Here is a 23,451-nt window from a genome sequence, read left to right as displayed (position 1 = left end):
GAACACAACAGAACACACAACAGAACACACAACAGAACACACAACAGAACAGAACACACACAGAACACACACAGAACACACACAGAACACACACATAACACACACATAACACACACATAACACACAACAGAACGCACAACAGAACGCACAACAGAACACACACAGAACACACAACAGAACACACAACAGAACACACAACATAACACACAACAGAACACACAACAGAACACACACAGAACACACAACAAAACACACACAGAACACACAACAGAACACACAACAGAACACACACAGAACACACACAGAACACACAACAGAACACACAACAGAACACACACAGAACACACACAGAACACACACATAACACACACATAACACACACATAACACACACATAACACACACATAACACACAACAGAACGCACAACAGAACGCACAACAGAACACACAACAAAACACACAACAAAACACACACAGAACACACACAGAACACACACAGAACACACACAGAACACACAACAGAACACACAACAGAACACACACAGAACACACACAGAACACACACAGAACACACACAGAACACACACAGAACACACAACAGAACACACACAGAACACACAACAGAACACACACAGAACACACACAGAACACACACAGAACACACACAGAACACACACAGAACACACAACAGAACACACAACAGAACACACACAGAACACACACAGAACACACACAGAACACACACAGAACACACACAGAACACACAACAGAACACACACAGAACACACAACAGAACACACACAGAACACACACAGAACACACACAGAACACACAACAGAACACACACAGAACACACACAGAACACACAACAGAACACACAACAGAACACAGACAGAACACACACAGAACACACACATAACACACAACAGAACACACAACAGAACACACAACAGAACACACAACAGAACACACACAGAACACACACAGAACACACACATAACACACACATAACACACAACAGAACACACAACAGAACACACAACAGAACACACAACAGAACACACACAGAACACACACAGAACACACACAGAACACACCACAGAACACACCACAGAACACACACAGAACACACACAGAACACACACAGAACACACAACAGAACACACACAGAACACACACAGAACACACAACAGAACACACACAGAACACACAACAGAACACACAACAGAACACACAACAGAACACACAACAGAACACACACAGAACACACACAGAACACACAACAGAACACACAACAGAACACACACAGAACACACAACAGAACACACACAGAACACACAACAGAACACACACAGAACACACACAGAACACACACAGAACACACACAGAACACACACAGAACACACAACAGAACACACAACAGAACACACACAGAACACACAACAGAACACACACAGAACACACAACAGAACACACACAGAACACACACAGAACACACACAGAACACACACAGAACACACATAGAACACACAACAGAACACACACAGAACACACAACAGAACACACAACAGAACACACAACAGAACACAGACAGAACACACAACAGAACACACACAGAACACACACAGAACACACAACAGAACACACACAAAACACACACAGAACACACAACAGAACACACACATAACACACACAGAACACACACAGAACACACAACAGAACACACAACAGAACACACACAGAACACACACAGAACACACACAGAACACACAACAGAACACACAACAGAACACACACAGAACACACAACAGAACACACACAGAACACACAACAGAACACACACAGAACACACAACAGAACACACACAGAACACACACAGAACACACACAGAACACACAACAGAACACACAACAGAACACACAACAGAACACACAACAGAACACACACAGAACACACACAGAACACACACAGAACACACACAGAACACACAACAGAACACACACAGAACACACACAGAACACACACAGAACACACACAGAACACACAACAGAACACACACAGAACACACAACAGAACACACACAGAACACACAACAGAACACACACAGAACACACACAGAACACACACAGAACACACAACAGAACACACAACAGAACACACAACAGAACACACACAGAACACACACAGAACACACACAGAACACACACAGAACACACAACAGAACACACACAGAACACACACAGAACACACACAGAACACACAACAGAACACACAACAGAACACACACAGAACACACAACAGAACACACACAGAACACACACAGAACACACACAGAACACACAACAGAACACACAACAGAACACACACAGAACACACAACAGAACACACACAGAACACACACAGAACACACAACAGAACACACACAGAACACACACCGAACACACACATAACACACACATAACACACACATAACACACACATAACACACACATAACACACAACAGAACGCACAACAGAACGCACAACAGAACACACAACAAAACACACAACAAAACACACACAGAACACACACAGAACACACACAGAACACACACAGAACACACACAGAACACACAACAGAACACACACAGAACACACACAGAACACACACAGAACACACACAGAACACACACAGAACACACAACAGAACACACACAGAACACACACAGAACACACAACAGAACACACAACAGAACACACACAGAACACACACAGAACACACAACAGAACACACACAGAACACACACATAACACACAACAGAACACACACAGAACACACACAGAACACACACAGAACACACACATAACACACACAGAACACACACAGAACACACACAGAACACACAACAGAACACACAACAGAACACACACAGAACACACACAGAACACACAACAGAACACACACAGAACACACACATAACACACACAGAACACACACAGAACACACACAGAACACACACAGAACACACAACAGAACACACACAGAACACACACATAACACACACAGAACACACACAGAACACACACAGAACACACAATATGAAGATCTGTTACAGTCTGACAACAGAAGGAACAGAAAGAACAAAGTAAAAACTTCTGCAGTGAAAACATTTCTGAATCAACTTTTAATCAAAGAGTCCAGGTCTGAAGCAGTTGTGATTTCAGATGATAAAAGTTTTTTTTTAATTGTGTAATATATTATACATATTTGCAGCAGTCTTGATGATGCTGAGATAAGTTTATGCATCATTATTTTGTCTGCTATAGTTTTTGCCAGATTCATGAAGTTTCATAAAATGTGCCAAAGCGATTGAAAAAAAGAGTAAAATAACATCTTTTGGTAAACAATAAACTCCATACATTTATTTAATCCATAGCTAACTAGTTTATGTTGTGGAAGTTGTCTGCTACAATTTGGAATTTTGAACAACAACATTTATATATACATTTTTTAACATTTAATACTTTTGTAGCTGGTGTGATTTGTCCGCTTGCATTTTATTTGACCCCTGGTGTTATATTTATGACTGACCATCAACCGAACGTGACGGATGCAAAGCTTATGGAGGATTGTGCTGTGCCAAAAATCTTAATTGCCCAATCAATTAATTCATTATATATGTATTTACTAAATTTCATATTTAATGAATTAAAATTGTGCAATCAATTAATTGAATGAGCAATTACTTACTTTAATCAAAATGAATTAATTTAATGTACAATTAATAATTGAATGGTCGATTATTAATTAAATGTGGCAATACATAATTTTAAGAACCATTTAAAGCATAACATTAAAAAAATCTATAAAATTCATTACCGGTAATGATTTCAAGATGTTGGTGCCACCAGTAAAATAATCTGTCAGACTCACTCGTCTGCTTTAAAGGACATATTTATTATTTCCAAAGTAATCAAAAACAATTACACAAAAAAATACAGATGTGATATTGTGTGATTTGGGCTCGTGCTTTGTGCTCAGGCCAAAAGTCTTATGTAAACCAGAACCATAGGCATGTCGTATATCGATGTATCGCTATAAACCAGGTGTTTTCTTTTAATTCATACAGAAACTCTGTCACACAAACAAATACACTCCTGCAGTTTCAGATGACAAGTGCACACCAAAAATACAATGAATGAAAGATTGGACTAGATCAGAGCTGTAAAACAATCCACAAATGTCTGTTTTACCCAAACAACAACTTCTGCTGAAACGTTGTGGATTCCTTTGATGGTGAAGGTTACAGCTAATTTGTAATTACGATGAATAAATGTAAAATAAAGTAAAAGCAAAATAAAAAATTGTACTGGAAGTGGTTGCAGGTTGAGGAACTTATTTTATCTCGCTGAAATACTGAATATTCTTTGGTCTTGGGATGAAGTTGATGAGCAGCAAACTGTTACAAATGATTTGGCATCATATCGCACATTTTATTTAATGATTTCTGAATATTGACTTGTGTAAATTAAACGTGTTTTGAACAGATAATGACAATTGTATTTGTTTGTGATCGCAACCATTGTACAACTATTCACATTTAAATTAAAAAAAGAAAGACAAAGTATCAAAAGAAAGGTCACTCACACAGAAAATGTCTTGTTTTATTCATGTCGTGATATAACAGATGCTTGCCACGAATCACCTGAAACTGCAAAAGTATACAACCTGCAATTGCAACATGAAAAAGTGTAGTAGTACGTGAATATCCATACTTTCATCCACGCTCTGAGTAAACCAACCAGTGTGTCAAAGGGACCGACTGTGCAGAGCCAGCTCGAAGAAAATGCACCAGTATCAAGGACGCCAGGTCACCACTGCCCTCGCCCACACACACCATGTCATAGAAAATATAATCCACATACACTCACAAGCGCCTGTCTTGTCCATCTGCAAAAGTAATCAAAGGAAAAAAACAAAATGCGGACGAATAATTGTGCAACACGTACATGTACATGGCACAGTCGTTATGTAAAAGTCGATAGCGTGTGCCCATCACCCAAAACAATAAAAAGCCCTACTTTTATTGTCATATATATATAAAAAAAATAAAAACAACAGAGTGATTTCCAGCCGCAATGACAGGAGAAGAGCTCTTCGTCATGAGTCAATGCTTCAGTGGAAAAGTCAATGTGAACAGCCAGCACTGAAAAGCACCCGCCACGCCCTGGTCTGTACAGAAACATGTGCCAACCCTAAAATAAAATAAAATAAAATATAACCCTGACATATACAAAGGCCTATGCTGTATACCCCCACTGACAATATAGTGAGAATTTATGTTCAGGTATTGTTCTGAAAATATATATTGTAAAAGTGTCCCGGCTCGCCTCCTCAGAGAGCATTTGGACCGTCGTCAATGGCAACAAATGATGTCAGTGGTGTTGCTGCCTCGTCTGGTCCAACCGACAACAGGTTTCTCCCACTCCCCTGTTTATAGTTTACTGTCCACTGCATCCAATGTCCCAAATGTCACGTGTGTAATCAGACGACACACAGCAATAAGGACTGACGTGGATCGGGTCCAGGAGGGTTCAGAGTGAGCAGCTGGGAGGAGCCGGAGAACGTTTTGCTCGGTGTGGCTAGGATCGTTTCTCAGCACTGCTCAGATTCGATGAAGCCGTCTTTTTCCTGGCCCACGGGCTCCACCTCCGCGTACGCCGGATGTCCCGAGCCGCGGCGGAACTTCATGGCCGGCCACTTGCTCGGACGTCTCTGTCGAAGGAAAGGAGAGCGTGAGGAGGGTCCAAAATGCACGGTAAAAAAGTATTTCATGTGCAAATAGTATGATTAATTCGGTGGTTCTATAACGTTTAATGCTAAGTAACACCAATTGAAGGATTTGGCTTCACCCAGCTCCACCAGGACAATACCAAGAAGAAAAACAGGTATAAACTAGATGTGAAATGGCAGGACTGAACTAGGTGTAAAACAGATCCAAACCAGGGCAAGCCGCAACATAACACAGGACTAAAGCGTGTACAAAACCTTGCCTTCGTGTGACATAACAACATTTTGAATTCATTTTGAGTTGAAATCTGAGCTGGAGGTCAAAGTCAGACTTCTTTGGCTGTTTAGCTGTCAGATTGCAGATTTGTTGTCACTGTTTATGGTTCACATGACTTTAATTACTGGGCCTATCCACATGAAACCAAAACTGGCACAGTTCAACGTTTTCTCTGTCAGATTCAAATAAACAAAAGTGAAATCATCTTTTGCCATTTGCTTCAGAAAGTGAGTGGCGCAACTGTTCAACCCCAAAGACGTGATCGCTCCCGGTTGAAAGGACGTAAGAATAAATGCAAGTGATCGCAACCTATTCAATCTTCTTTTACGTGCATTTGCCATAACAGCTAGCTTCACAATTTCAAAGCGGCTCCTGCAGACTAAGTGAAAGAGACAGCGTCCAGGAGCTGCTACTGATTGACGGTGGCATTGATGTCATTAGAGAAAGGAGAACCACTGTCTCTGCAGACTTTGTGACTGACAGCAAGGACAACCTTATAGTTTACTCAAGGGAAAGGGATGTAGGGACCGTGTATAACAAATTAAACACTTTACAACCATGTCGACAGTGCTGTAAAGAAAATACGAAACATTTGCTTCTAAATAATAATTGGCAAAATGTAGTTTATTATATTGATATGTGTGGCGCTTACAGTAATGAATTAACTGATATTTAGAATTCAAGGTCATTTTCATTTGTATTTATTATGCCATTGCACCAGTTTTGCTCTTGCTCTGTTGCATTTATATGCAGACGTCCCTGGAGCTACTTTCTCTCACTGTAACGGCCTCGCTTGTGTAAAACTTCTAATATTCCCAGAACGCGGCAGTAAAATGTAAACAATACCACATTTCTTGTTTGCGGCGTGCAATGAGACTCCTTTTTTTTGACCTTGTAAACCAACACTTCTCTCCTTATTTAAAACATGTTTACGTCTCCTGGCGCACAATGCTTTAAACAGCTCCAGCTCAACTTCTGGGGTTTCACGTTTATTCATTTACCAAGCACAGAGTTTCATCATCCCCCTCTGAATATCATAATACATATTTATGAGGTAGAGACTAGAGAAACTAGAGAATAAAATGCACTGAGCTCTGTCCAAAGACACCGCTCTTTACGGTTTGTTTTACAGCGGCGTAACAGTAATAGCATTCGAAAAAGGAGGCGCACGGCTGGTTTAGTTTAGAAATGTTAAATCAGAACTGGGGTTGTCAAAAAAAAATCAATCGTCTCATACTAGTTGATACTAAACTAGCATTGAGCCTCATTTGAGTATTAATGAAAAATTATTTAAATGACACAAACTTTGACCTTTCCTCAATATATTTAGAACGCTCTTGATCTATATTCAAACTAGTATAAGATCTCATGGCAATATTTTAAAATTCTATTGTATTGTCTATAAAAGAAAGAGTGTTTTATTATCATCGTTGTATAGAAACTGGTGTAGTATTGAGTCTTTTCCATAGTATCAAAATTGAACTTGAAATTTGAATATAATGACATCAAATCAATTGCAGACATGTTTTTTTTCCTATCCTCACGTATCCATTAAATACATGGATCTCTATCACATGTTGATGTTTTTTTCACACAAACCTCGATGAGGAAGAGGCTGGCTGCAGACGTGGGGTGATGGTAGACGTACACAGTGACCAGAATCCCCACCACCATGATCAGAGACACCAGGAGGATGCCCAGGATCAGGCCCGTGTGCTGGGGGTGTGTGCCCGGGCTCCTGTCCACTGTGCTCTCGGCCGGAACCGCTACAAAAGAAACATATGAGCAGGATCAACACCAATGCATGTGTAATTCAATGATTTGCACCTCATTTAAATTTGTTATTTTTATCATGTTTTGACAGGATTTGGTGGAAGACGAGTCAAAGAGCCTGTACATGATGTTGTAACTTATAATTTGTTATGTTAGATATGTTGCAAAGTAGCTTTTTGAGTTATGAGAGCAAAAAGTGCATACTGCATCCAAGCGTTAGCACTGTTAGCGTGCTAGTAGTAGTTTGCGGTTGTCGTTTGAAAAAACAGTTATTGTATTTCATTCTATAATTATGTTGACATTTCATTCAGTTTATTATCATTATTTTTAAACTACGATGTTTTTATGATATTACGGCTACTGCTGGCCCCTTGGGGATGAATACAAGTCATTTTGATTCTGATTGAAGTCCAATGTGATTGTAATGCCATGACCTGCCAACAGGAGGAGCTCATCATGCATCATTATTTCCAGAGTGCAGTTGAGTTTTTACTTCAGTAATAACATAGCATAGCGATTTATTTTATGTGCTCAGTATTTCTTTTCTTTTTTTTTACTGGCAGAGAGATATATTTATATTATTCAAAAAAGAAAGTATTTTGAAATAACCATTATTGCCTTCAGCCTTGATAGCGCTAACTGTAGAGATAAAGCGACTAACTAATCAGTTTGTCCTTCAGCTAAGACTTTGAAGAGATTCATAGTGAAACAGCAGGTGTTTGGAGGAGTCTTTGAAGAAATATCAGGGGATATGAGAGTCCTTAACCAGCAGGATCTCTGGATTTCCTTTCTACTGCCGCTCTTTGGAAACGTGAGAAACTAAAGGTTTTCACCTGCAATTTGTCAGCAGCAAGAATGGACCAAATACTCAAACCTCATCTGTAGAGAATCACTACTACCAACTTAACATTTAGAACATTTTATAAAGGTTATCAAACGTTTTCTCATTGTTTTTTTATTGTTTTTTTCCGTGTTGATCTATATACTGTATGACTGTATTGGTTGCCTGCTTCCATCGATTAAACACGCACAGAATAAACTGATGATAATGCAGTGTAATGTCTTTTAAGTAATGTCTTTTTGAACGACTGTACGTCAAGTCTTGTGCTGTTATCCATTTACTAGCCATCCATCTATGTCATAAACAAGCATATGTTTTACACAAAGGTTTCAAGGTTATGGACTAAATCCTGGACGCAATTGAACAGAGTGAAAAAGCACTGGAGAAAAGCAAATAGAATCTGTAGGCGGCAGATTTGTTGGTGAATTAGTGACATGGCTCTAGTGAACGACCGCAGCAGTTCTCTCACTGGACTAATGGATGTGCACGCTGACTATTGAAAAAGAGCAAGCTGGAGATTGATGGATAGTGAAGACTTATTCACCAAGCAGCTAAATATATCCTCTCTACTGCAGCGATGACCTTGCATGGCTGAAAAGTAACTCAAAGAAAACATCAAATAAATAAATAAGACTAAATGGTGGATTTTTGGATCATTTAATTATCTAAATTCAATCTTACTTGACTAAGCGCTAAATGTGCTCAAAATCAAACCAGTTTAGAGTGATAAAAACATGGCATGTGCACAAGGAAAAGCAATCAAAGTGTAATACAGATGCATCATTTCTATTCTACACAAGAAGGAAAGAATATGTTTGCAGTGTAACAGTTTAGAGTAAGTTATGATTCAAAGACATAAGTATCAATGTGAAACCTACACATTCCAATTGATTGTTTGCCTATTCTAATAGTACAATGGACATAATTTAGAATACGAAATATGCTTGGCTGGGTTTTTGTGACAGCTGATGGCCGACATGTAACAACTGTTTGCATCAGCTGCTGTTATTCACTGCCAGTTGTTAGGGATTTTTGTAACTCGCAAAAGGTGTGCCTTGTCCAGCTAATATTCCAGATAGTGTCTTGTTTTACATTAATATGGTTATGTAGTCACAGCATTACACATATATAATACAAATAAAACTATATAGGATTATACTGAGCTCATAGTAAACCCAAAGAAGATTTGGATTGTGTTTTTTTGTTACTCTGAACCACTTACCTTGGTTGTCTCGGAGATGTAGAGCGATCTTGGTGTCATCTGTTCAATAAACAACAGAGAAAAACTTAATGTCATAAATGTCTAAATTTCACTTTTAGATTTTCCGCTTTATAAATCAGTTCCTAATGGGATTACGCCCATTTCAACGGTTTACTATCTTGCTCTCAATGTGAAATTTGCCACACCAGATTAAAAATAAATGTCTGGGATACCATGCATAATTTAGCACATAAGAGCAGTCTGGGGGTTACCCACAGAAAAAATGGAAATGACCCACTTCTCCACCCGAAATGGACACACACCATAACAAACACATTATGTAAATTGCGTGTAGACCCTTGAAGAAATGTTGCATTCAAAATTTGAGTTTGGCAGTGAAAGTCCTCATATTTAGTGCCTGAAAAGCATTGGTGAATGGGTTATAGTACAGTAAGCACCAGATGGGATTTTCCGGTCCCACAACAGCGTTACAGTTATGAATATAAATCATAATGGCTGCTTGGGGAAAACAGGTAGCGACGCATCGTATATATGAATAGTAATGTTTTTGCTCACTAAGGGAATGTATAGCTCAAAACAGCTCTCTACCCCACACACATTAGCACGGCTTCTTGTGCTGTCCAGCTGCACATTTGCGATACTCTCATACGGCCCCCCACTTTGCACTTTACCCTGACCTCTGATCGCTGCAGCTGAAATGACAGAGAAAGCGATCCGCGGTGCATGTCAAGTTTTTAAGTGTCAACTTCACAACAAATACCGGCGCTTGACCTTTTGACTCCGGGGATATGAACACACACATTTTATTTGTCTTGTCGCCGCGCACCGGTGTGATCTGAGGAGTTAGAAACAGGGGAGTTTTGTATCGCAGCTGGAACGCTTTGACACTCCTCCCTGAAATTACTGCAGCCACTTTTATCTTTATTCCTGACTGGACGGAGTAGCTGTTTAAACTTAGCCCTCACAAGATGATTTAAGAGGAGAAGAGCAGGTTCAGCATGGACATGTGGACTTCTAAGGACAGAAAGTTACAAAGACTAAATGATATGAATGCATATGTATTTGTATTTGCCTTTAATACCTCCAATTGGCTTACTGGCTTTAAAACACACAACTACCTTGATCCATCAGTTCAGTCGCAAAGTTGCTTCTGACTGAGGGTGAATACAAATTAATACAAACTAAATAAGTGAATTGCAGCTCGGTTTGTAACATTACAGTTTCTTGATTTAAATCCAATATTTTGCTCATATGGCCTTTAAAAATGATGACAAATTCAACATTCATTTAGGCTGAACTTGGCTGAACAATAACATTTCACTAGTTCATCTGGTTTACACTCCAACAAAATGATCCAAATGTAACCTCCAATGTAAAATGGCTCTATTTAAGATAAGATAAGATAAGATATAAGATAAGATAATCCTTTATTGTCCCACATGGGGAAATTTCATTGGTGCAGCGCAGGTAGATACAGAGGTAGATCCAGAAGAAAAGAACAGATCACTTATAGGAAGTTTGAAATTTGAGTATACAGCATATATCTTTATCTTGGTGGAAGTGGCTCTCCATTGTCCTAGTTTGAATGCAGCTCTGGCCTTTTCATACCTCTCACATCTAGACATATTGTGGCAGCTATGGCAATAATTTCACAAATGGCGCTAAAAGCCTGGAGTAAATTAATCCACAAGGTTACGTTTGCGTTCTTTGTCATGCTGTATGTTTTCATGTGAACACTAATTGAGTTAGACACCTGCTTTAATAGGGGAGAGGCGGCCGGGATGATTGGTTGTCCATTAGTGCTTTACATTCATCTCTCTCACGCCCAACATGCAGAAGATGACATAATGACATCGTGCATTGGATTAACAGCCTATTCATCATAAAATCCTGTTTGTTTAACTCCATTTCCCAAACTGTCAAAACAATACAAATGAGCTCAAACTGGAATAATGAAAGGATGTCATTGACGGAGTGTTTGTAAGTAAATAAACTTTGGAGGTCACATGTTCTTTCTCCTCATCAGCAGAAAGGCCGTCTGCTTCTTCCTCCGAGGATTTGCATTCGATAACTGTGAGATTATGCCGCTGTATCATTGGGGTTAGCCTCCTGCTGCGGCTCGGGATCATGCTCCCTATACTGTACTTTCTACTGCACGATCAAAAACAGAGCCACCCTGAGGACCTTGGGAGGGTAAGACTGTAATGGAGAAGAGATAAACATTTTCTTTGCACATCGGAAAATAAAGGATCCAAACAAACAGCAAGAGAGCAAGGTGATGGTCGTGTTTTCCTACTTTATATTCTTACAATGTACACAAATAAACTGTCACGGTCTCTTTAGTGAAATGTTTATCCAGATTTACCCAGAGATAATCAGTCTGAGTTTGGAAGGATCATATGTGAACATTTAAGTGTAATTGAAACAGATTTCCTTGAGAAAACTATAGCCACCCAACCTGAAAAGAAAAGACCCCGTCGACTTTCCGTGTGAGTTACAAATGTTTTAGATCAGCAGAACCAAGCTTATATTTCACTTACTGGAATGTCCACACCTTTAAAAAATGTAAAAAAATTGTATTATGACCAGTGCTTCCTATGTATATCTTGATTTTGTAGAAAACAATGTATCACTCGGAAACCCATGTAAAGTATGATTGTTTTGTACCTATACGATCATACATTTGTTATCTTTACCTAAAAATGTACTGTATTGAGTATTAATGAGTGATTTTATGTGATGGGAGGAGTTCCAGACTACTTTCCCCCGCCCTCCTCTACAAGTACTTCTGTGATCACCAATTGAACATGTAAACGCTTTTCTGCATTTATTCATTCTGCAAGTTTTATAGAAAAAAAACTTAACAAAAAAACAGATCGTGTCCATCTGTATTGCACAAATCACAGCCCTGATTCAATCACTCAGCATTTTAATCACTCTGGTTCTTTGATTTCTCTCGGAACGCTCCTTTCCATTTACGCATATGCCAAAGCGGCCTTGTAAAAAGCTGCTCATCAATACTAGTAAAGAGTGTTTCCTGTAAATGCATTTCATTACCATCTTTCTGGCGGGAGGCATCCATCACGTTTAATAAGGGGCTGTGTGGTGTTATGTGCAGCGCGGCCCTTGTCCAGCTCTTACCCTCAGTCGGGACACTCGTGGGCGGGAATAAGGTGGAGGCTGTGTCCCCGGTCCCATCTTTACTTCTGGTGGTTTTGGATGTAGTGAATGGGTACGGGCTGGTGGTGTCCGTGAGGTCGCACATCTTATCCTTGGTCTGAAACATGGACGTTGAAGTCATTATTACATCGTCGTCTTGTTATTTAGCGATCATTTAGTTTGTGTCGATCTGACCTCGTCGGGGCAGCTGTTGTCCACCCAGTCCTGTCGGTGTCGGTCAAAGCCACTGGAGCATCTAAGAAAATGAATAATACATGTTGATGAATAAATGTCAGATTTTTACACGATCCAGCTAAAGGATGTCCGGGAGAGCATATTTACAGAGTGTTTTCATCATCAGTGTCACTTTCCTGTAATTGCTGCTCTTTCTGAGTCATCAAACTGCTTCTCTCAGCACATGGCATGTTTTAGAGCCTATGTACAGGCCAGATAGTCCTTATTCAATTACTAAATAAGCTGGCGATTATGTCAATAATTGATCAGTTGCGATTAATTGATTAACTTGATGCAGCCATAATATTCTGAACACAAGATAGATAGAGTAAATAAAAACTATTAAAAACAAGTTATACATTGCATCCCAGACAATGACCAGGTAACGCAGGTTATAAATACACATAATTTACTATTTAAAATGTATTAGCACAAATTTATTCACGCATATACTGTATATATATATTTTTCCACAGTGTTTTGTGTGACGTTGAAGTACCCAAGCCCTCAACAACATAAGGACTTTCAAAAAACGAATTATGGTCAAGGGTTTGAAATTAATTGTCTGCTAAACAGAACTGTTCAAGTGGCATGCAGAGCCTATTTGTTTTAATCAAGTAATCCACACATTTAAGCACCCTTTTATGCACGAGCTGGATCCTGCAGACATTTCAAACACTTCTTTGCAAAACGATCTTTCGAATAGTTCTATGTGTGGTTTGGAAGATTTAACCAGGTCTGCCTTAAACAGTAATTTGAGCTGAACAGTCAAAATAAAATCCAGGCTATGCAGAGTAATAGTTGTATGCAATAGTCAATCATGTCATGGGAATTTGAATGACGTGGTACTAAACCCAAGGGCCAGACAGTCTTCAAACCAGTAGCAAGGAGGGTGTCTGGCTGTAAATGCAAAAACATAACTTTGTGAACATGCCAGACAGCCGCCACAACAGTAAACATCCACACCTGGGCTATTTCAACAAGTCTGAGCAACGCCACTCAAAATTACCACAGTCTAACTCCAGCGCAGCACTTTAACGGCAGCTTTTCTTATGCATCTTTAACAATCGTGCTCATCTGAGACCGCCAGACCTCCGTTTCCCCTATGGTAATGTCTTTATATAATGGCCAGCTATGCACCTTTCTAATCATCCTCTTCCTTTTATTTCCTGTAAAATACCACAGCTTCATCTGTTCAATCAGGCGAGAGATTCTTCAGCTTAATCCCCCACTTTTTGCTCAGCCCAAGATATGAGAAGCAGAATGAGACGCCATTTTGCATCAGGTTTAGGTTTAGGTTTCTAACCTGTCCCTGAGGAGCGCTTGTGTTTTGTGTTGTTTCTGTCTCCTCTGTAGCACTCATGTACTTTTAATGTGAAATGGGATCACGTTTGTCATTTTAGGCCACCCAAAAGAGAAAACATTACTACGGCAATCGTTTCTGTCACTTTCATTTTATCAGTATTGATTTGTTTGCAACATCTGGACCCTTTTTGTTTAGTCAGACTTAATACAATTGCAAGTTTGGGCCAAAGATCTCGAGCCACAAGGGATCAGTTATTATATTACTGTATTCGATCGTGGTGACGTGTTCAGACTTTGTGGCTTCTTTGAGTCTATGTTTAGTTTATTTTAGTTTATTTATATAATGAGACAGGGACAGTGCACAATATACATTAACCGTAACAGGACGGATGCATTGTACCAGGCTGTAGCTAATTTCCATATATATTTATATGTTTGATTACTTATCTTATACCAATGAGATCAGTCTGCCTGAACAAAGAAAAAGTATATAACATTTAATTGAGTCTAATAGCCAAAGCAACAAGCTCCCTGGCTGCTGTCCCAAAAGAGCCTTAACTCGTGAACTGCATTGCCAGTCCAGGCCCACAGTGGGATGTATGTCATGCTTTATTAACCTGAATCAGTAGCGGCTGAACACATTGGCCCTGGATTTAGTCAATAATTTGAGTGTGAGAACACTGTGCCCCCCTTGCCCTCTCGTCACTCCACAGGCAGGGAAGTTCACCAGGGCTGTTCTCTTAAAATGTCAGTCGCCCTTCATTAACCCTGGAGCCAACAGGCCACCACAGTTTTAATTAGTGCTTGGTCCGAGTGCTTTTCGCTGTTTCAAAGAGTGGGCAAAGTGAGGCTGAACACAGATATTAGCACAGTTAGAAGTCCAATTAAAAAGCAGCCTAATGAGACGTCAGCACTCAGTCACAAGGCTCGAAAATGAACTTTATGTGCTTTGAGCTTGAGGGAGTCAGATATGAAAAGCAGGTGAGATGTCAAAAAAGGACAACTGAAAACTAAATATAAACTAAGATTTTAGTGGCAGTGTGACCAAAACGTATTTGATTACTAAAGTTAATCTGGTACAGGCCTGGATAATGACATAAGGTTCAGTATAACGTCCACTTTTAGGCCAACATTACTTATATAGGTCTTTATAATAGGTCTTTCCTTTTTATAATATAATCTTTTTATGATAGTCTTTCCTTCCTGCTGCTGTCAGACTTTATAACAAACACTGTTAGCCCTTAACACGTGCAATACTAACTTAACCATGTGCAATACTGTCATATTCATGTGCAATTACTGTCATACTCACATGCAATAGTGTCCCATTCATGTGCGTATAACTGATGAAAATAGAGTGTTTATTTTACCTTTATTAGTAGTATTATCTTGTCTTACGCTAGCAAGTAAAATATATACAACTCCAACCTCCTTGAGAAACCCTGTCAGGTAAGTCCCACCGGTGCTTTGTTTATGTACGTAACAGTGACCAACCTGTTGAGCTTGTGGCACCAGCTACAGTTGAAGTTGATTTGCGAGGAGATGCATGAGCTGCAGCTGGAGAACTGGAGACACGCTGCAAAAAGAGAATCGTTGCAAAAGGTCAGACGGACAGTTTACACATGAGCCGGCCTCTCCGACAAACAGCTGAGTTCCCGTGGGGCTTAAAGACCCTTCACACATCACATGACAATCAGAAATGCATGTCATAACAGCTTGTGACTGGGGGAAATCTTACTGGGCAGAGGCAGAATTTCCACAGCTGTAGCATTGGTTATCCTCGTCTTGGTCAGCTCCACACGATGGTACTCGTATATCGTCCGCCGCCTCACGTCTATAAAAAGAAAAGAGAAAACTTGAACTTGAAAACGAGAACAAGAAGTCCTTGAAGTAAAAGAGGTTAAAGTAGATTGTGCTTTGGCAACACTTTATCCCTCTCTTTGTCCTGATGTGCTGTGTCAGTCCACAATTTGACAGCGGACAGTCGCAGTTTCTTCAGCGAGGAGATATCAATCAGAGTAATGTGAATGGGTTCCTAAGTCATCTGTAACATCAAGCCATCAGCGGGGAAGAGATGGAGCGACTGATTAGACACATCATCAACCCTCATTGTGTTGCTGGCTTATAACTCTCCCGGGTCAGTGTGAAACCGCTTATCTGAGCCTTTGCTAGCATCATGGCGCTGACATTAGGAAAGGACACATGAATCATTTGTCACCGCAAAGACAATATCACCCCTTGAGAATAGCAATATAGTATTTCATTTAAAAGCTAAGTGGACTTTTATGTGATTAGGTTTTATATACACGCTCAGTCCATAATGCGGATCCACCTTTGTGTATGATAAAATTGCATTGTTAAATTCTGTTTATTTGTGCACTAATAAATGTCTAGAGTCCCAAAGCTATTGTGAAACTGAAGTCTTTCCACAATTGCTGGCAAGTGTTTCTGCAGATCGGATGTTGTTCCCTTGCAGAGCTGCTTGTGTTCATTAGCGACAGGACGAGTGATCAAAGCTAGCCCAAGTTTAAGAGCACCTTCCTCTCCCCCCTCAGCCTCCCCTGGCGACCCACATCCTCTCGCCTCCAGTGCAGGAGCGATCAGGTGGCTAATGACACGGCAGGAGTTCAGGGGAGGGTCAGATCTCCCATTCCGCTCTGCCCTGGGACACTGATGTGTGCGGTGAGGAGATGAGTACAACCTGGTAAACTGAACCGCTGCCGGGCCTGATCTGTGAGAGACAGAATACACACAGAGGTGGAAGAAGGACTCTAATTCTGAATAGAGGCCTTGGATTCTAAATATCCAAATTAGGATTGTTCTAACAAGCATTGTGATTAGATTTTCAATTTGTATTTTAATTGTAGGATTCTGTTCTAATCCACATTTTAAACATGTCAAGGAGAATTACATTTGAGAGAAAATTGAAATATGAACCGCTTACAATGAACACAAATCTAATTATACATATATTACCATTTTGAGATATAAAAAAATAAATCCATGTTGAATTATATGGAATTTAATTAATTGGATCAACACCTTAATGTAAAAATATACAATATAAGCTGAAGATAAGTGACTTTCCTTTGGGAGTCTGGTTTAATCCACTCTGGCTCTAATGACACAGAGGTGATATTGAATAACTGACTGTGACTGATCATGTGAATTGTCTGAGAAAGCACACTTTAAGCCTTTATCTTCACACTGGTGCAATCTTTTAATGACACAGAGGACAGGCACATCTCCGCGGTCCCTGTCCTCTTCGCTAATGCCCCGAGTCCAGCATATATACTGAAATATCTTAATCTTCAGTCCCAGGGGGGGCTTCAATACTTCTCGTTGCCATGGTTGCGCCACAGCACTTCACTGGGCTTTGAAGCAGCGGCATGATGGGCATGGGATGTAAAAGTATGTGAGTAGAATAAGATTTAGATACACGGAACAGCATTTTTTGGGGGGCTCAACCATAATACAAAATTCCAGTACTTTTTCAGTAATTTCCTTCCACATTCATCGTTATCTATTTTCTGTCCAACAAAGTAAATGTATTTTTCTGTTTTTTTAAAGAGTCCGTTTTATGGGATCAGTGCATAGGCAATTTGCATGTTTAACTTCAGATTTTACATCAGATGACAATCTTTAAACAGCTTTATGTTCCACAAAATGTAATGTTTAATGCTGTATAAGTGCACGTTTATCAGTTGTGAGCCAAGTTAATTCCAACACATGAAAAGTCAATAATAAACTATATATCCAACAACACTGGTGTATTTAGGACTGGGCGATATGGTGAAAAACATCTCATCCCTGTGACGATCTGAGAGTTGGGTGAAATCGTCATAATGTAATTCACCATTTTTCTATTTAATTCCGCTGTCGGCTCAAACACAGACACAGACCGAGAAACAGTGTGAACCTTCTGAAGAAGCAGATAACTTTATTTACATCTTAAAGGCAATAGGAAAATAGACAGTGTACACGACTCATGATAAATAAAATGGAACATGAAAAACTAAAATGAAATCTGAAAGCTGGAAATCCTGAGGAGAAATGAACCACTAAACCACCCTTTACGTACTGCACAGACTGCTGATCCCTGCTCTTTCAAAAGGTCAGCTTCTCTCCTCTGACCATTACCTTTACATTTTAGAACATTTGCATCGCCATATAAATTGGAACAGAGATGAAACCTCTGATATTTACACCTGGTTCAAAGCTATAAATCTGCTTTGAAATGACATGTAAAAACTGCCCGTTTCCTGCAGAAGTGGACTTGGATGGAATAGCACAAACTCACTTAACTCGTTCCTAAAATAAAGCATACTTGTTTGCATTTGTGTAATAAGTGTTTTGTCTTGTAAGATTTCATGTTCTACTAAGAATTCCATTTTTTACGCAAGGTACTTTCATCTTGAGAAAAAAAGCTTAACACAGAATAATAGCTGGAGACGACATTCAACTTTTATATTCCCAATATGTTCCATTCTAGATTTCATCACCCCATGAGCTGCAGCGGGACATGCTGATCTCATCCCACTGTCACTGACATCAAAGAATCAAGGCTTTATAAAGTATGAGGAGAGAAGAGTTACAAAAGAACAAGTCTCCTGGCAAGATGAATGGAAACTGCAGCAAAATAGGAGAACATAAGTATTAAAGCTAGAGCTGGACCACTAATGACACTAACAAGTACACATTAACCACAGAATTAAAAGTTAATTCTCCTGGATGTGGTTAAAATGAAATAGGAATTGATAAATTAATACAAGATTTTTGTTTTGTTTTAATGTTCCTTAAAATTATTATTTTCTTGTTAGAGAGAATATTCTAAACCTAAATAAATGCCACCTTTGTAATGTTAAAACTGCAACAATTGTGCAGCTCAATCTAAACTAATTATATTCACAAATACATTAAATGTAGTTTCAAACAAATAGACAAAAACATGAATTATTCACCTTTATCATGCTTGTGATTTGTTGCATTAAACCTTTCTCAAGAATCTAACCAACAACCTCCTGCTTGACACAGCACAGCTAAAACAGCAAACTCCTCCTCACTTTACATTTGTAATACATTTACATTTGTAACAAATAAATGCTTCCCCATGTTAAACATGCTATGTAAATTAGTGAATAAATCATTTTTGACACCTCATTACTGCAGCAGGGCCCCAGGAAATAAGAATGAAGAGTCTCAAAGTTACTCGCATTTGCTTTTAATTTAATGGGCCAAAGTTGCAGACATTTTGAGTCAGTAGTGAGCGGGACAGAGGAGTTCTGGAGGGGTGCCCATGGCTCTGCCCACTCTGCCCCAGGAGAGGTGCAGCGGTGTGGGAGAGGAGGTGCTGACAGGCCCAGCTAAAGCAAAACAGATGAGACTCTCTGGATACTAAACAACAACCCAGGCAGCACAGACAAGGTGGTTACGCCAACATGTAATGATTAATTATAATGTTTTATTAATGGAGTTGAGTGGGACTGTATTGAAATTCATGTCACAATTATGACAGCCAAAATTATTACAATTAACATCACATCACGGAACATTTCTGACTGTTTAAAATTTGAGTTATAAAACATGAATAATTTTGTATTATGTTTTTGTGTTTAAACATCTATTATTGAATCGTACTTTGTAGGTTGAAGGCTGGAAGGTAAATGCTTTTTAATTGAGTAATCCTGATTAAGATGTATATTTATAATAACAGGCTGAGATGACACTTACTGGGAATCTGCTGGATCTTGTGCACCACCACAAAGGCGTCAGACAGGCCCACCTTCACCGGGTGATTGACAGAGCTGATCTGAGACACCTCAATGGGAATCTGAAAAAAGCAATGTGCAGAAATCAATTACCACAACCACAGATCTGCTGCTTAGAAATAGAGGAAGTCTGACGGTGCCAAGCCAACCAATTTATTTACAGCTCTACCAGTTATAAATAACCTGATGTATGGATTGTTTGCATCATTAGCAGTGGACAATATATACAAATTTAGATCATATCACCAATGTTTGAATTTGAATATCGAGTATGTTGTTTAACGTAAAATTTGCTTCAATAATAATAATTAAAAGAAAATGGGTATTGATGATTTTACTGAGATGCTTTCAGTCGTATGCACAGAATTGAATGGTTTGGTCATTATAGGTGATTTCAATGTGCATGTTGATAATATTTGTGACAGAAACACTAAAGAGCTTAATGCTATCCTTGAAACCTTCAGTCTTACTCAGCATGTGAGAGGCCCCACCCACAGCAGAGTGGCCCCACCCACAGCAGAGTGGCTCCACCCACAGCAGAGTGGCACCACCCACAGCAGAGTGGCACCACCCACAGCAGAGAGCACACTCTAGATCTCATAATTACAAAGGGGGTAAATATTTCAAATGTCAATGTGGTCGATGCTGCTCTGTCTGATCATTTCTGTGTCTTCTTTGAGCTGTCTGTTTTTCCCAAACCACCGGCTGGTCCTGCAGTTGTTCGGAGGAGACATATAAATGCCGCTTTTGACACTGTCGATCATGGGATAGACTGGGTGGGCATCCCTGGCACTGCCCTAAACTGGTTAAAGTCCTATCTAGAAGACAGGAAGTACTTTGTTGAAATTGGTAGCTGTGTCTCAGACGTGGGTCAGTTCTGGGACCCATTCTGTTCAACCTCTACATGCTGCCGTTAGATCAATTGATAAGCAGCAAAAATGTGTCCTATCACAATTATGCAGACGACACTCAGATCTATGTTTCACTGTCGGCAGGTGAATATGGACCAGTGGATTCAACTCAGACAAGACTGAAATCATCGTTTTTGGCCCTCAGAAACAAACCCTTAACCAGACTTGGAGAGACTTATCCATGCGTTTGTCTCCAGTAGATTAGACTACTGTAACGGCCTGCTCACTGGCCTCTCCAAACGAGCTGTAAAACAGCTGCAGTTCATCCAGAACGCTGCTGCTCGGGTCCTGACTAGAACCAGGAAGTACCATCACATTAGTCTCTGCACTGGCTCCTGTGGCTCAGAGAATAGACTTTAAAGCAGCTCTGCTTGGGTACAAGTCTCTCCATGGCCTAGCACCAAAGTACATCTTAACATGGACCGGCCTCCTGCTGGTGCCAGAGTCAGGACTAAAATCTGCGTTTCAGTTTTATGCAGCTAAAATCTGAAACTTGCTGAAGATGTGAGACAGGTTCTACTCTGACAATGTTCAAATCTAAGATAAACAGTTTTTGCTGTGCATATGACTGAAATGATTTTCTTTGCACTCTTCTCTTTTAGGAGTTAAATTGTTTTGTGATTTCTGTCATGTGTTTGTGATTCTAATGCATTTTTCCCCTGTTGTGTGAAGCACTTTGAATTACCTTGTTTACGAATTGTGCTCTACAAATAAATAAATAAAATAAAATGCCTTGTCTTTAGGCATTTTCAATTTCTAGAAAACAACAACAAAACACAGAAGGACTATACAAACTGTAATTGACAGAAACATAATTCATCCCTTTCTATGATCAAAAGAGACTTTGTTCGTCAGAGATATATCAGGGGGTGCAATCATGTATAATTTTGCTCGCATCTGAAAAGAACATATGACAAGAGCAAAGAATGATAAAAAATGCCCCATTATAAAAGATGTCTTAATCATTACGCTCTATATGCCCAAACTGACTGCTTTCCATTTCATTTCAAGTCTGCAGGACATAAGAGAACAATAATCATGACAAAAGCTGGCGTAACAATTATTAAAAAATGTTTTTAAATCTCACAAATGTCAGGTTGAAAATAAATACCTCTTTATATGCAAATATGATGCGCCCTGTGTTGTGCAGCGTGGCTTGGAAAGTGAAGCTGCCCAGGTGGTAGTTGTCCTGCAAGTGGACGTGATCCCACTGCACCACCAGAGCAGTGCCTAAAATGAAAGACAAACATTGATATTAGAGAAGCGCTGAGTGGGAGGATTTAGGGGGATAGAAAAGTTATCAAATGACAATGTAGATGTTGTGAGTTGACTTGCAAACTAACTTCATGTTTGTTTGGAAGATTATATCATTGGGGGAAAAATAACTTTTTGATTTTTCTCCAGTGGGAGTGTGGTGACTGACAGTAAAGCAGCACAGATAACACTTCACCAGAGCTGGAGATGGCAATGACACTGACTGTGACAAAACACACTTCCAGAGAGTCACTTTGAGACATGGTGCTTAGGGTAAAGTTTGAAGTGTTGAAGAGAGCTGAGAAAACAACTTATTTTAAGATAAAGTGTTTGATTCTCTGGCACCAGCAGTGTATTTGGAGGTGGCAACGCTGCCCAGATCCAAAACGTGTTCCAAATAAAAGTTGTTTTACTTTTTAGGCAGACGTTTTCCATCTTTTAATTTGTTGTTAAGAGTATTGTTTTTTTATATATCATTTTTTGCAACTGCACCAGATGGTGTACTGATTGTTGTGAAGAAAATGAAATAATACAAAAAGTTCTAGTAACCAAACAAATTCAGTTGCTCAAGTTTTTGAAGTGGGAAGGAGTTGGGGCAGCATGTTTTTCCAACTTATAGAACTTAATTAACATCATTGTCCCTGGAGATTGCAGTCATTCTTGCCTCAGCGCATTACTCTTCACACTTCTCAGATTTACTGTGGACTTGAGGGAATCTATTGAGCCTTTGGAGCTACAGTCATTTGGCCGCGATCCAGAGCAATAAAGGTTTGTTAACACAACTCATCCATTTCTCTGCCCACCCCCCCATCCCCAGGCCATGTCGAGATTTAGCTCCCGCCTTACATGTTCGGAGCAAGCAGCCGACAGTTGGTACAGGAAAACCCATAATAACTCACAGGTGTTAATCCATGTCTCCCTGCTGCAGAATACGGAC

At 39.6% G+C, this 23,451-nt stretch overlaps 1 protein-coding gene across 1 annotated transcript in view; it reads right to left on the bottom strand.

Moving 5' to 3' along the window:
* Positions 1-3,988: 3,988 nt before the first annotated feature.
* The window catches only part of plxdc2b (plexin domain containing 2b), a 71,886-nt gene continuing 52,423 nt past the window's right edge, over positions 3,989-23,451 (bottom strand). Inside the window, exons 6-14 of the mRNA XM_072450966.1 lie at positions 22,372-22,490; positions 20,312-20,411; positions 16,320-16,415; positions 16,076-16,157; positions 13,238-13,298; positions 13,025-13,160; positions 9,884-9,922; positions 7,647-7,813; positions 3,989-5,755 (exon numbers count right to left, since the gene is read on the bottom strand). Of these exons, the coding sequence (XP_072307067.1) occupies positions 5,636-5,755; positions 7,647-7,813; positions 9,884-9,922; positions 13,025-13,160; positions 13,238-13,298; positions 16,076-16,157; positions 16,320-16,415; positions 20,312-20,411; positions 22,372-22,490 (920 nt within the window). The 3' untranslated portion in view covers positions 3,989-5,635. The remainder of the gene's footprint in view (positions 5,756-7,646; positions 7,814-9,883; positions 9,923-13,024; positions 13,161-13,237; positions 13,299-16,075; positions 16,158-16,319; positions 16,416-20,311; positions 20,412-22,371; positions 22,491-23,451) is intronic.

The sequence above is a fragment of the Eucyclogobius newberryi genome, unplaced genomic scaffold (assembly GCF_026437365.1).
Source record: "Eucyclogobius newberryi isolate DKJ021-1_F unplaced genomic scaffold, fEucNew1.0.hap1 SCAF_18, whole genome shotgun sequence".
Lineage (NCBI taxonomy): Eukaryota > Metazoa > Chordata > Actinopteri > Gobiiformes > Gobiidae > Eucyclogobius > Eucyclogobius newberryi.
Note: the sequence above shows the minus strand (reverse complement) of the source record. Positions and strands in the feature narration are given on the sequence as shown.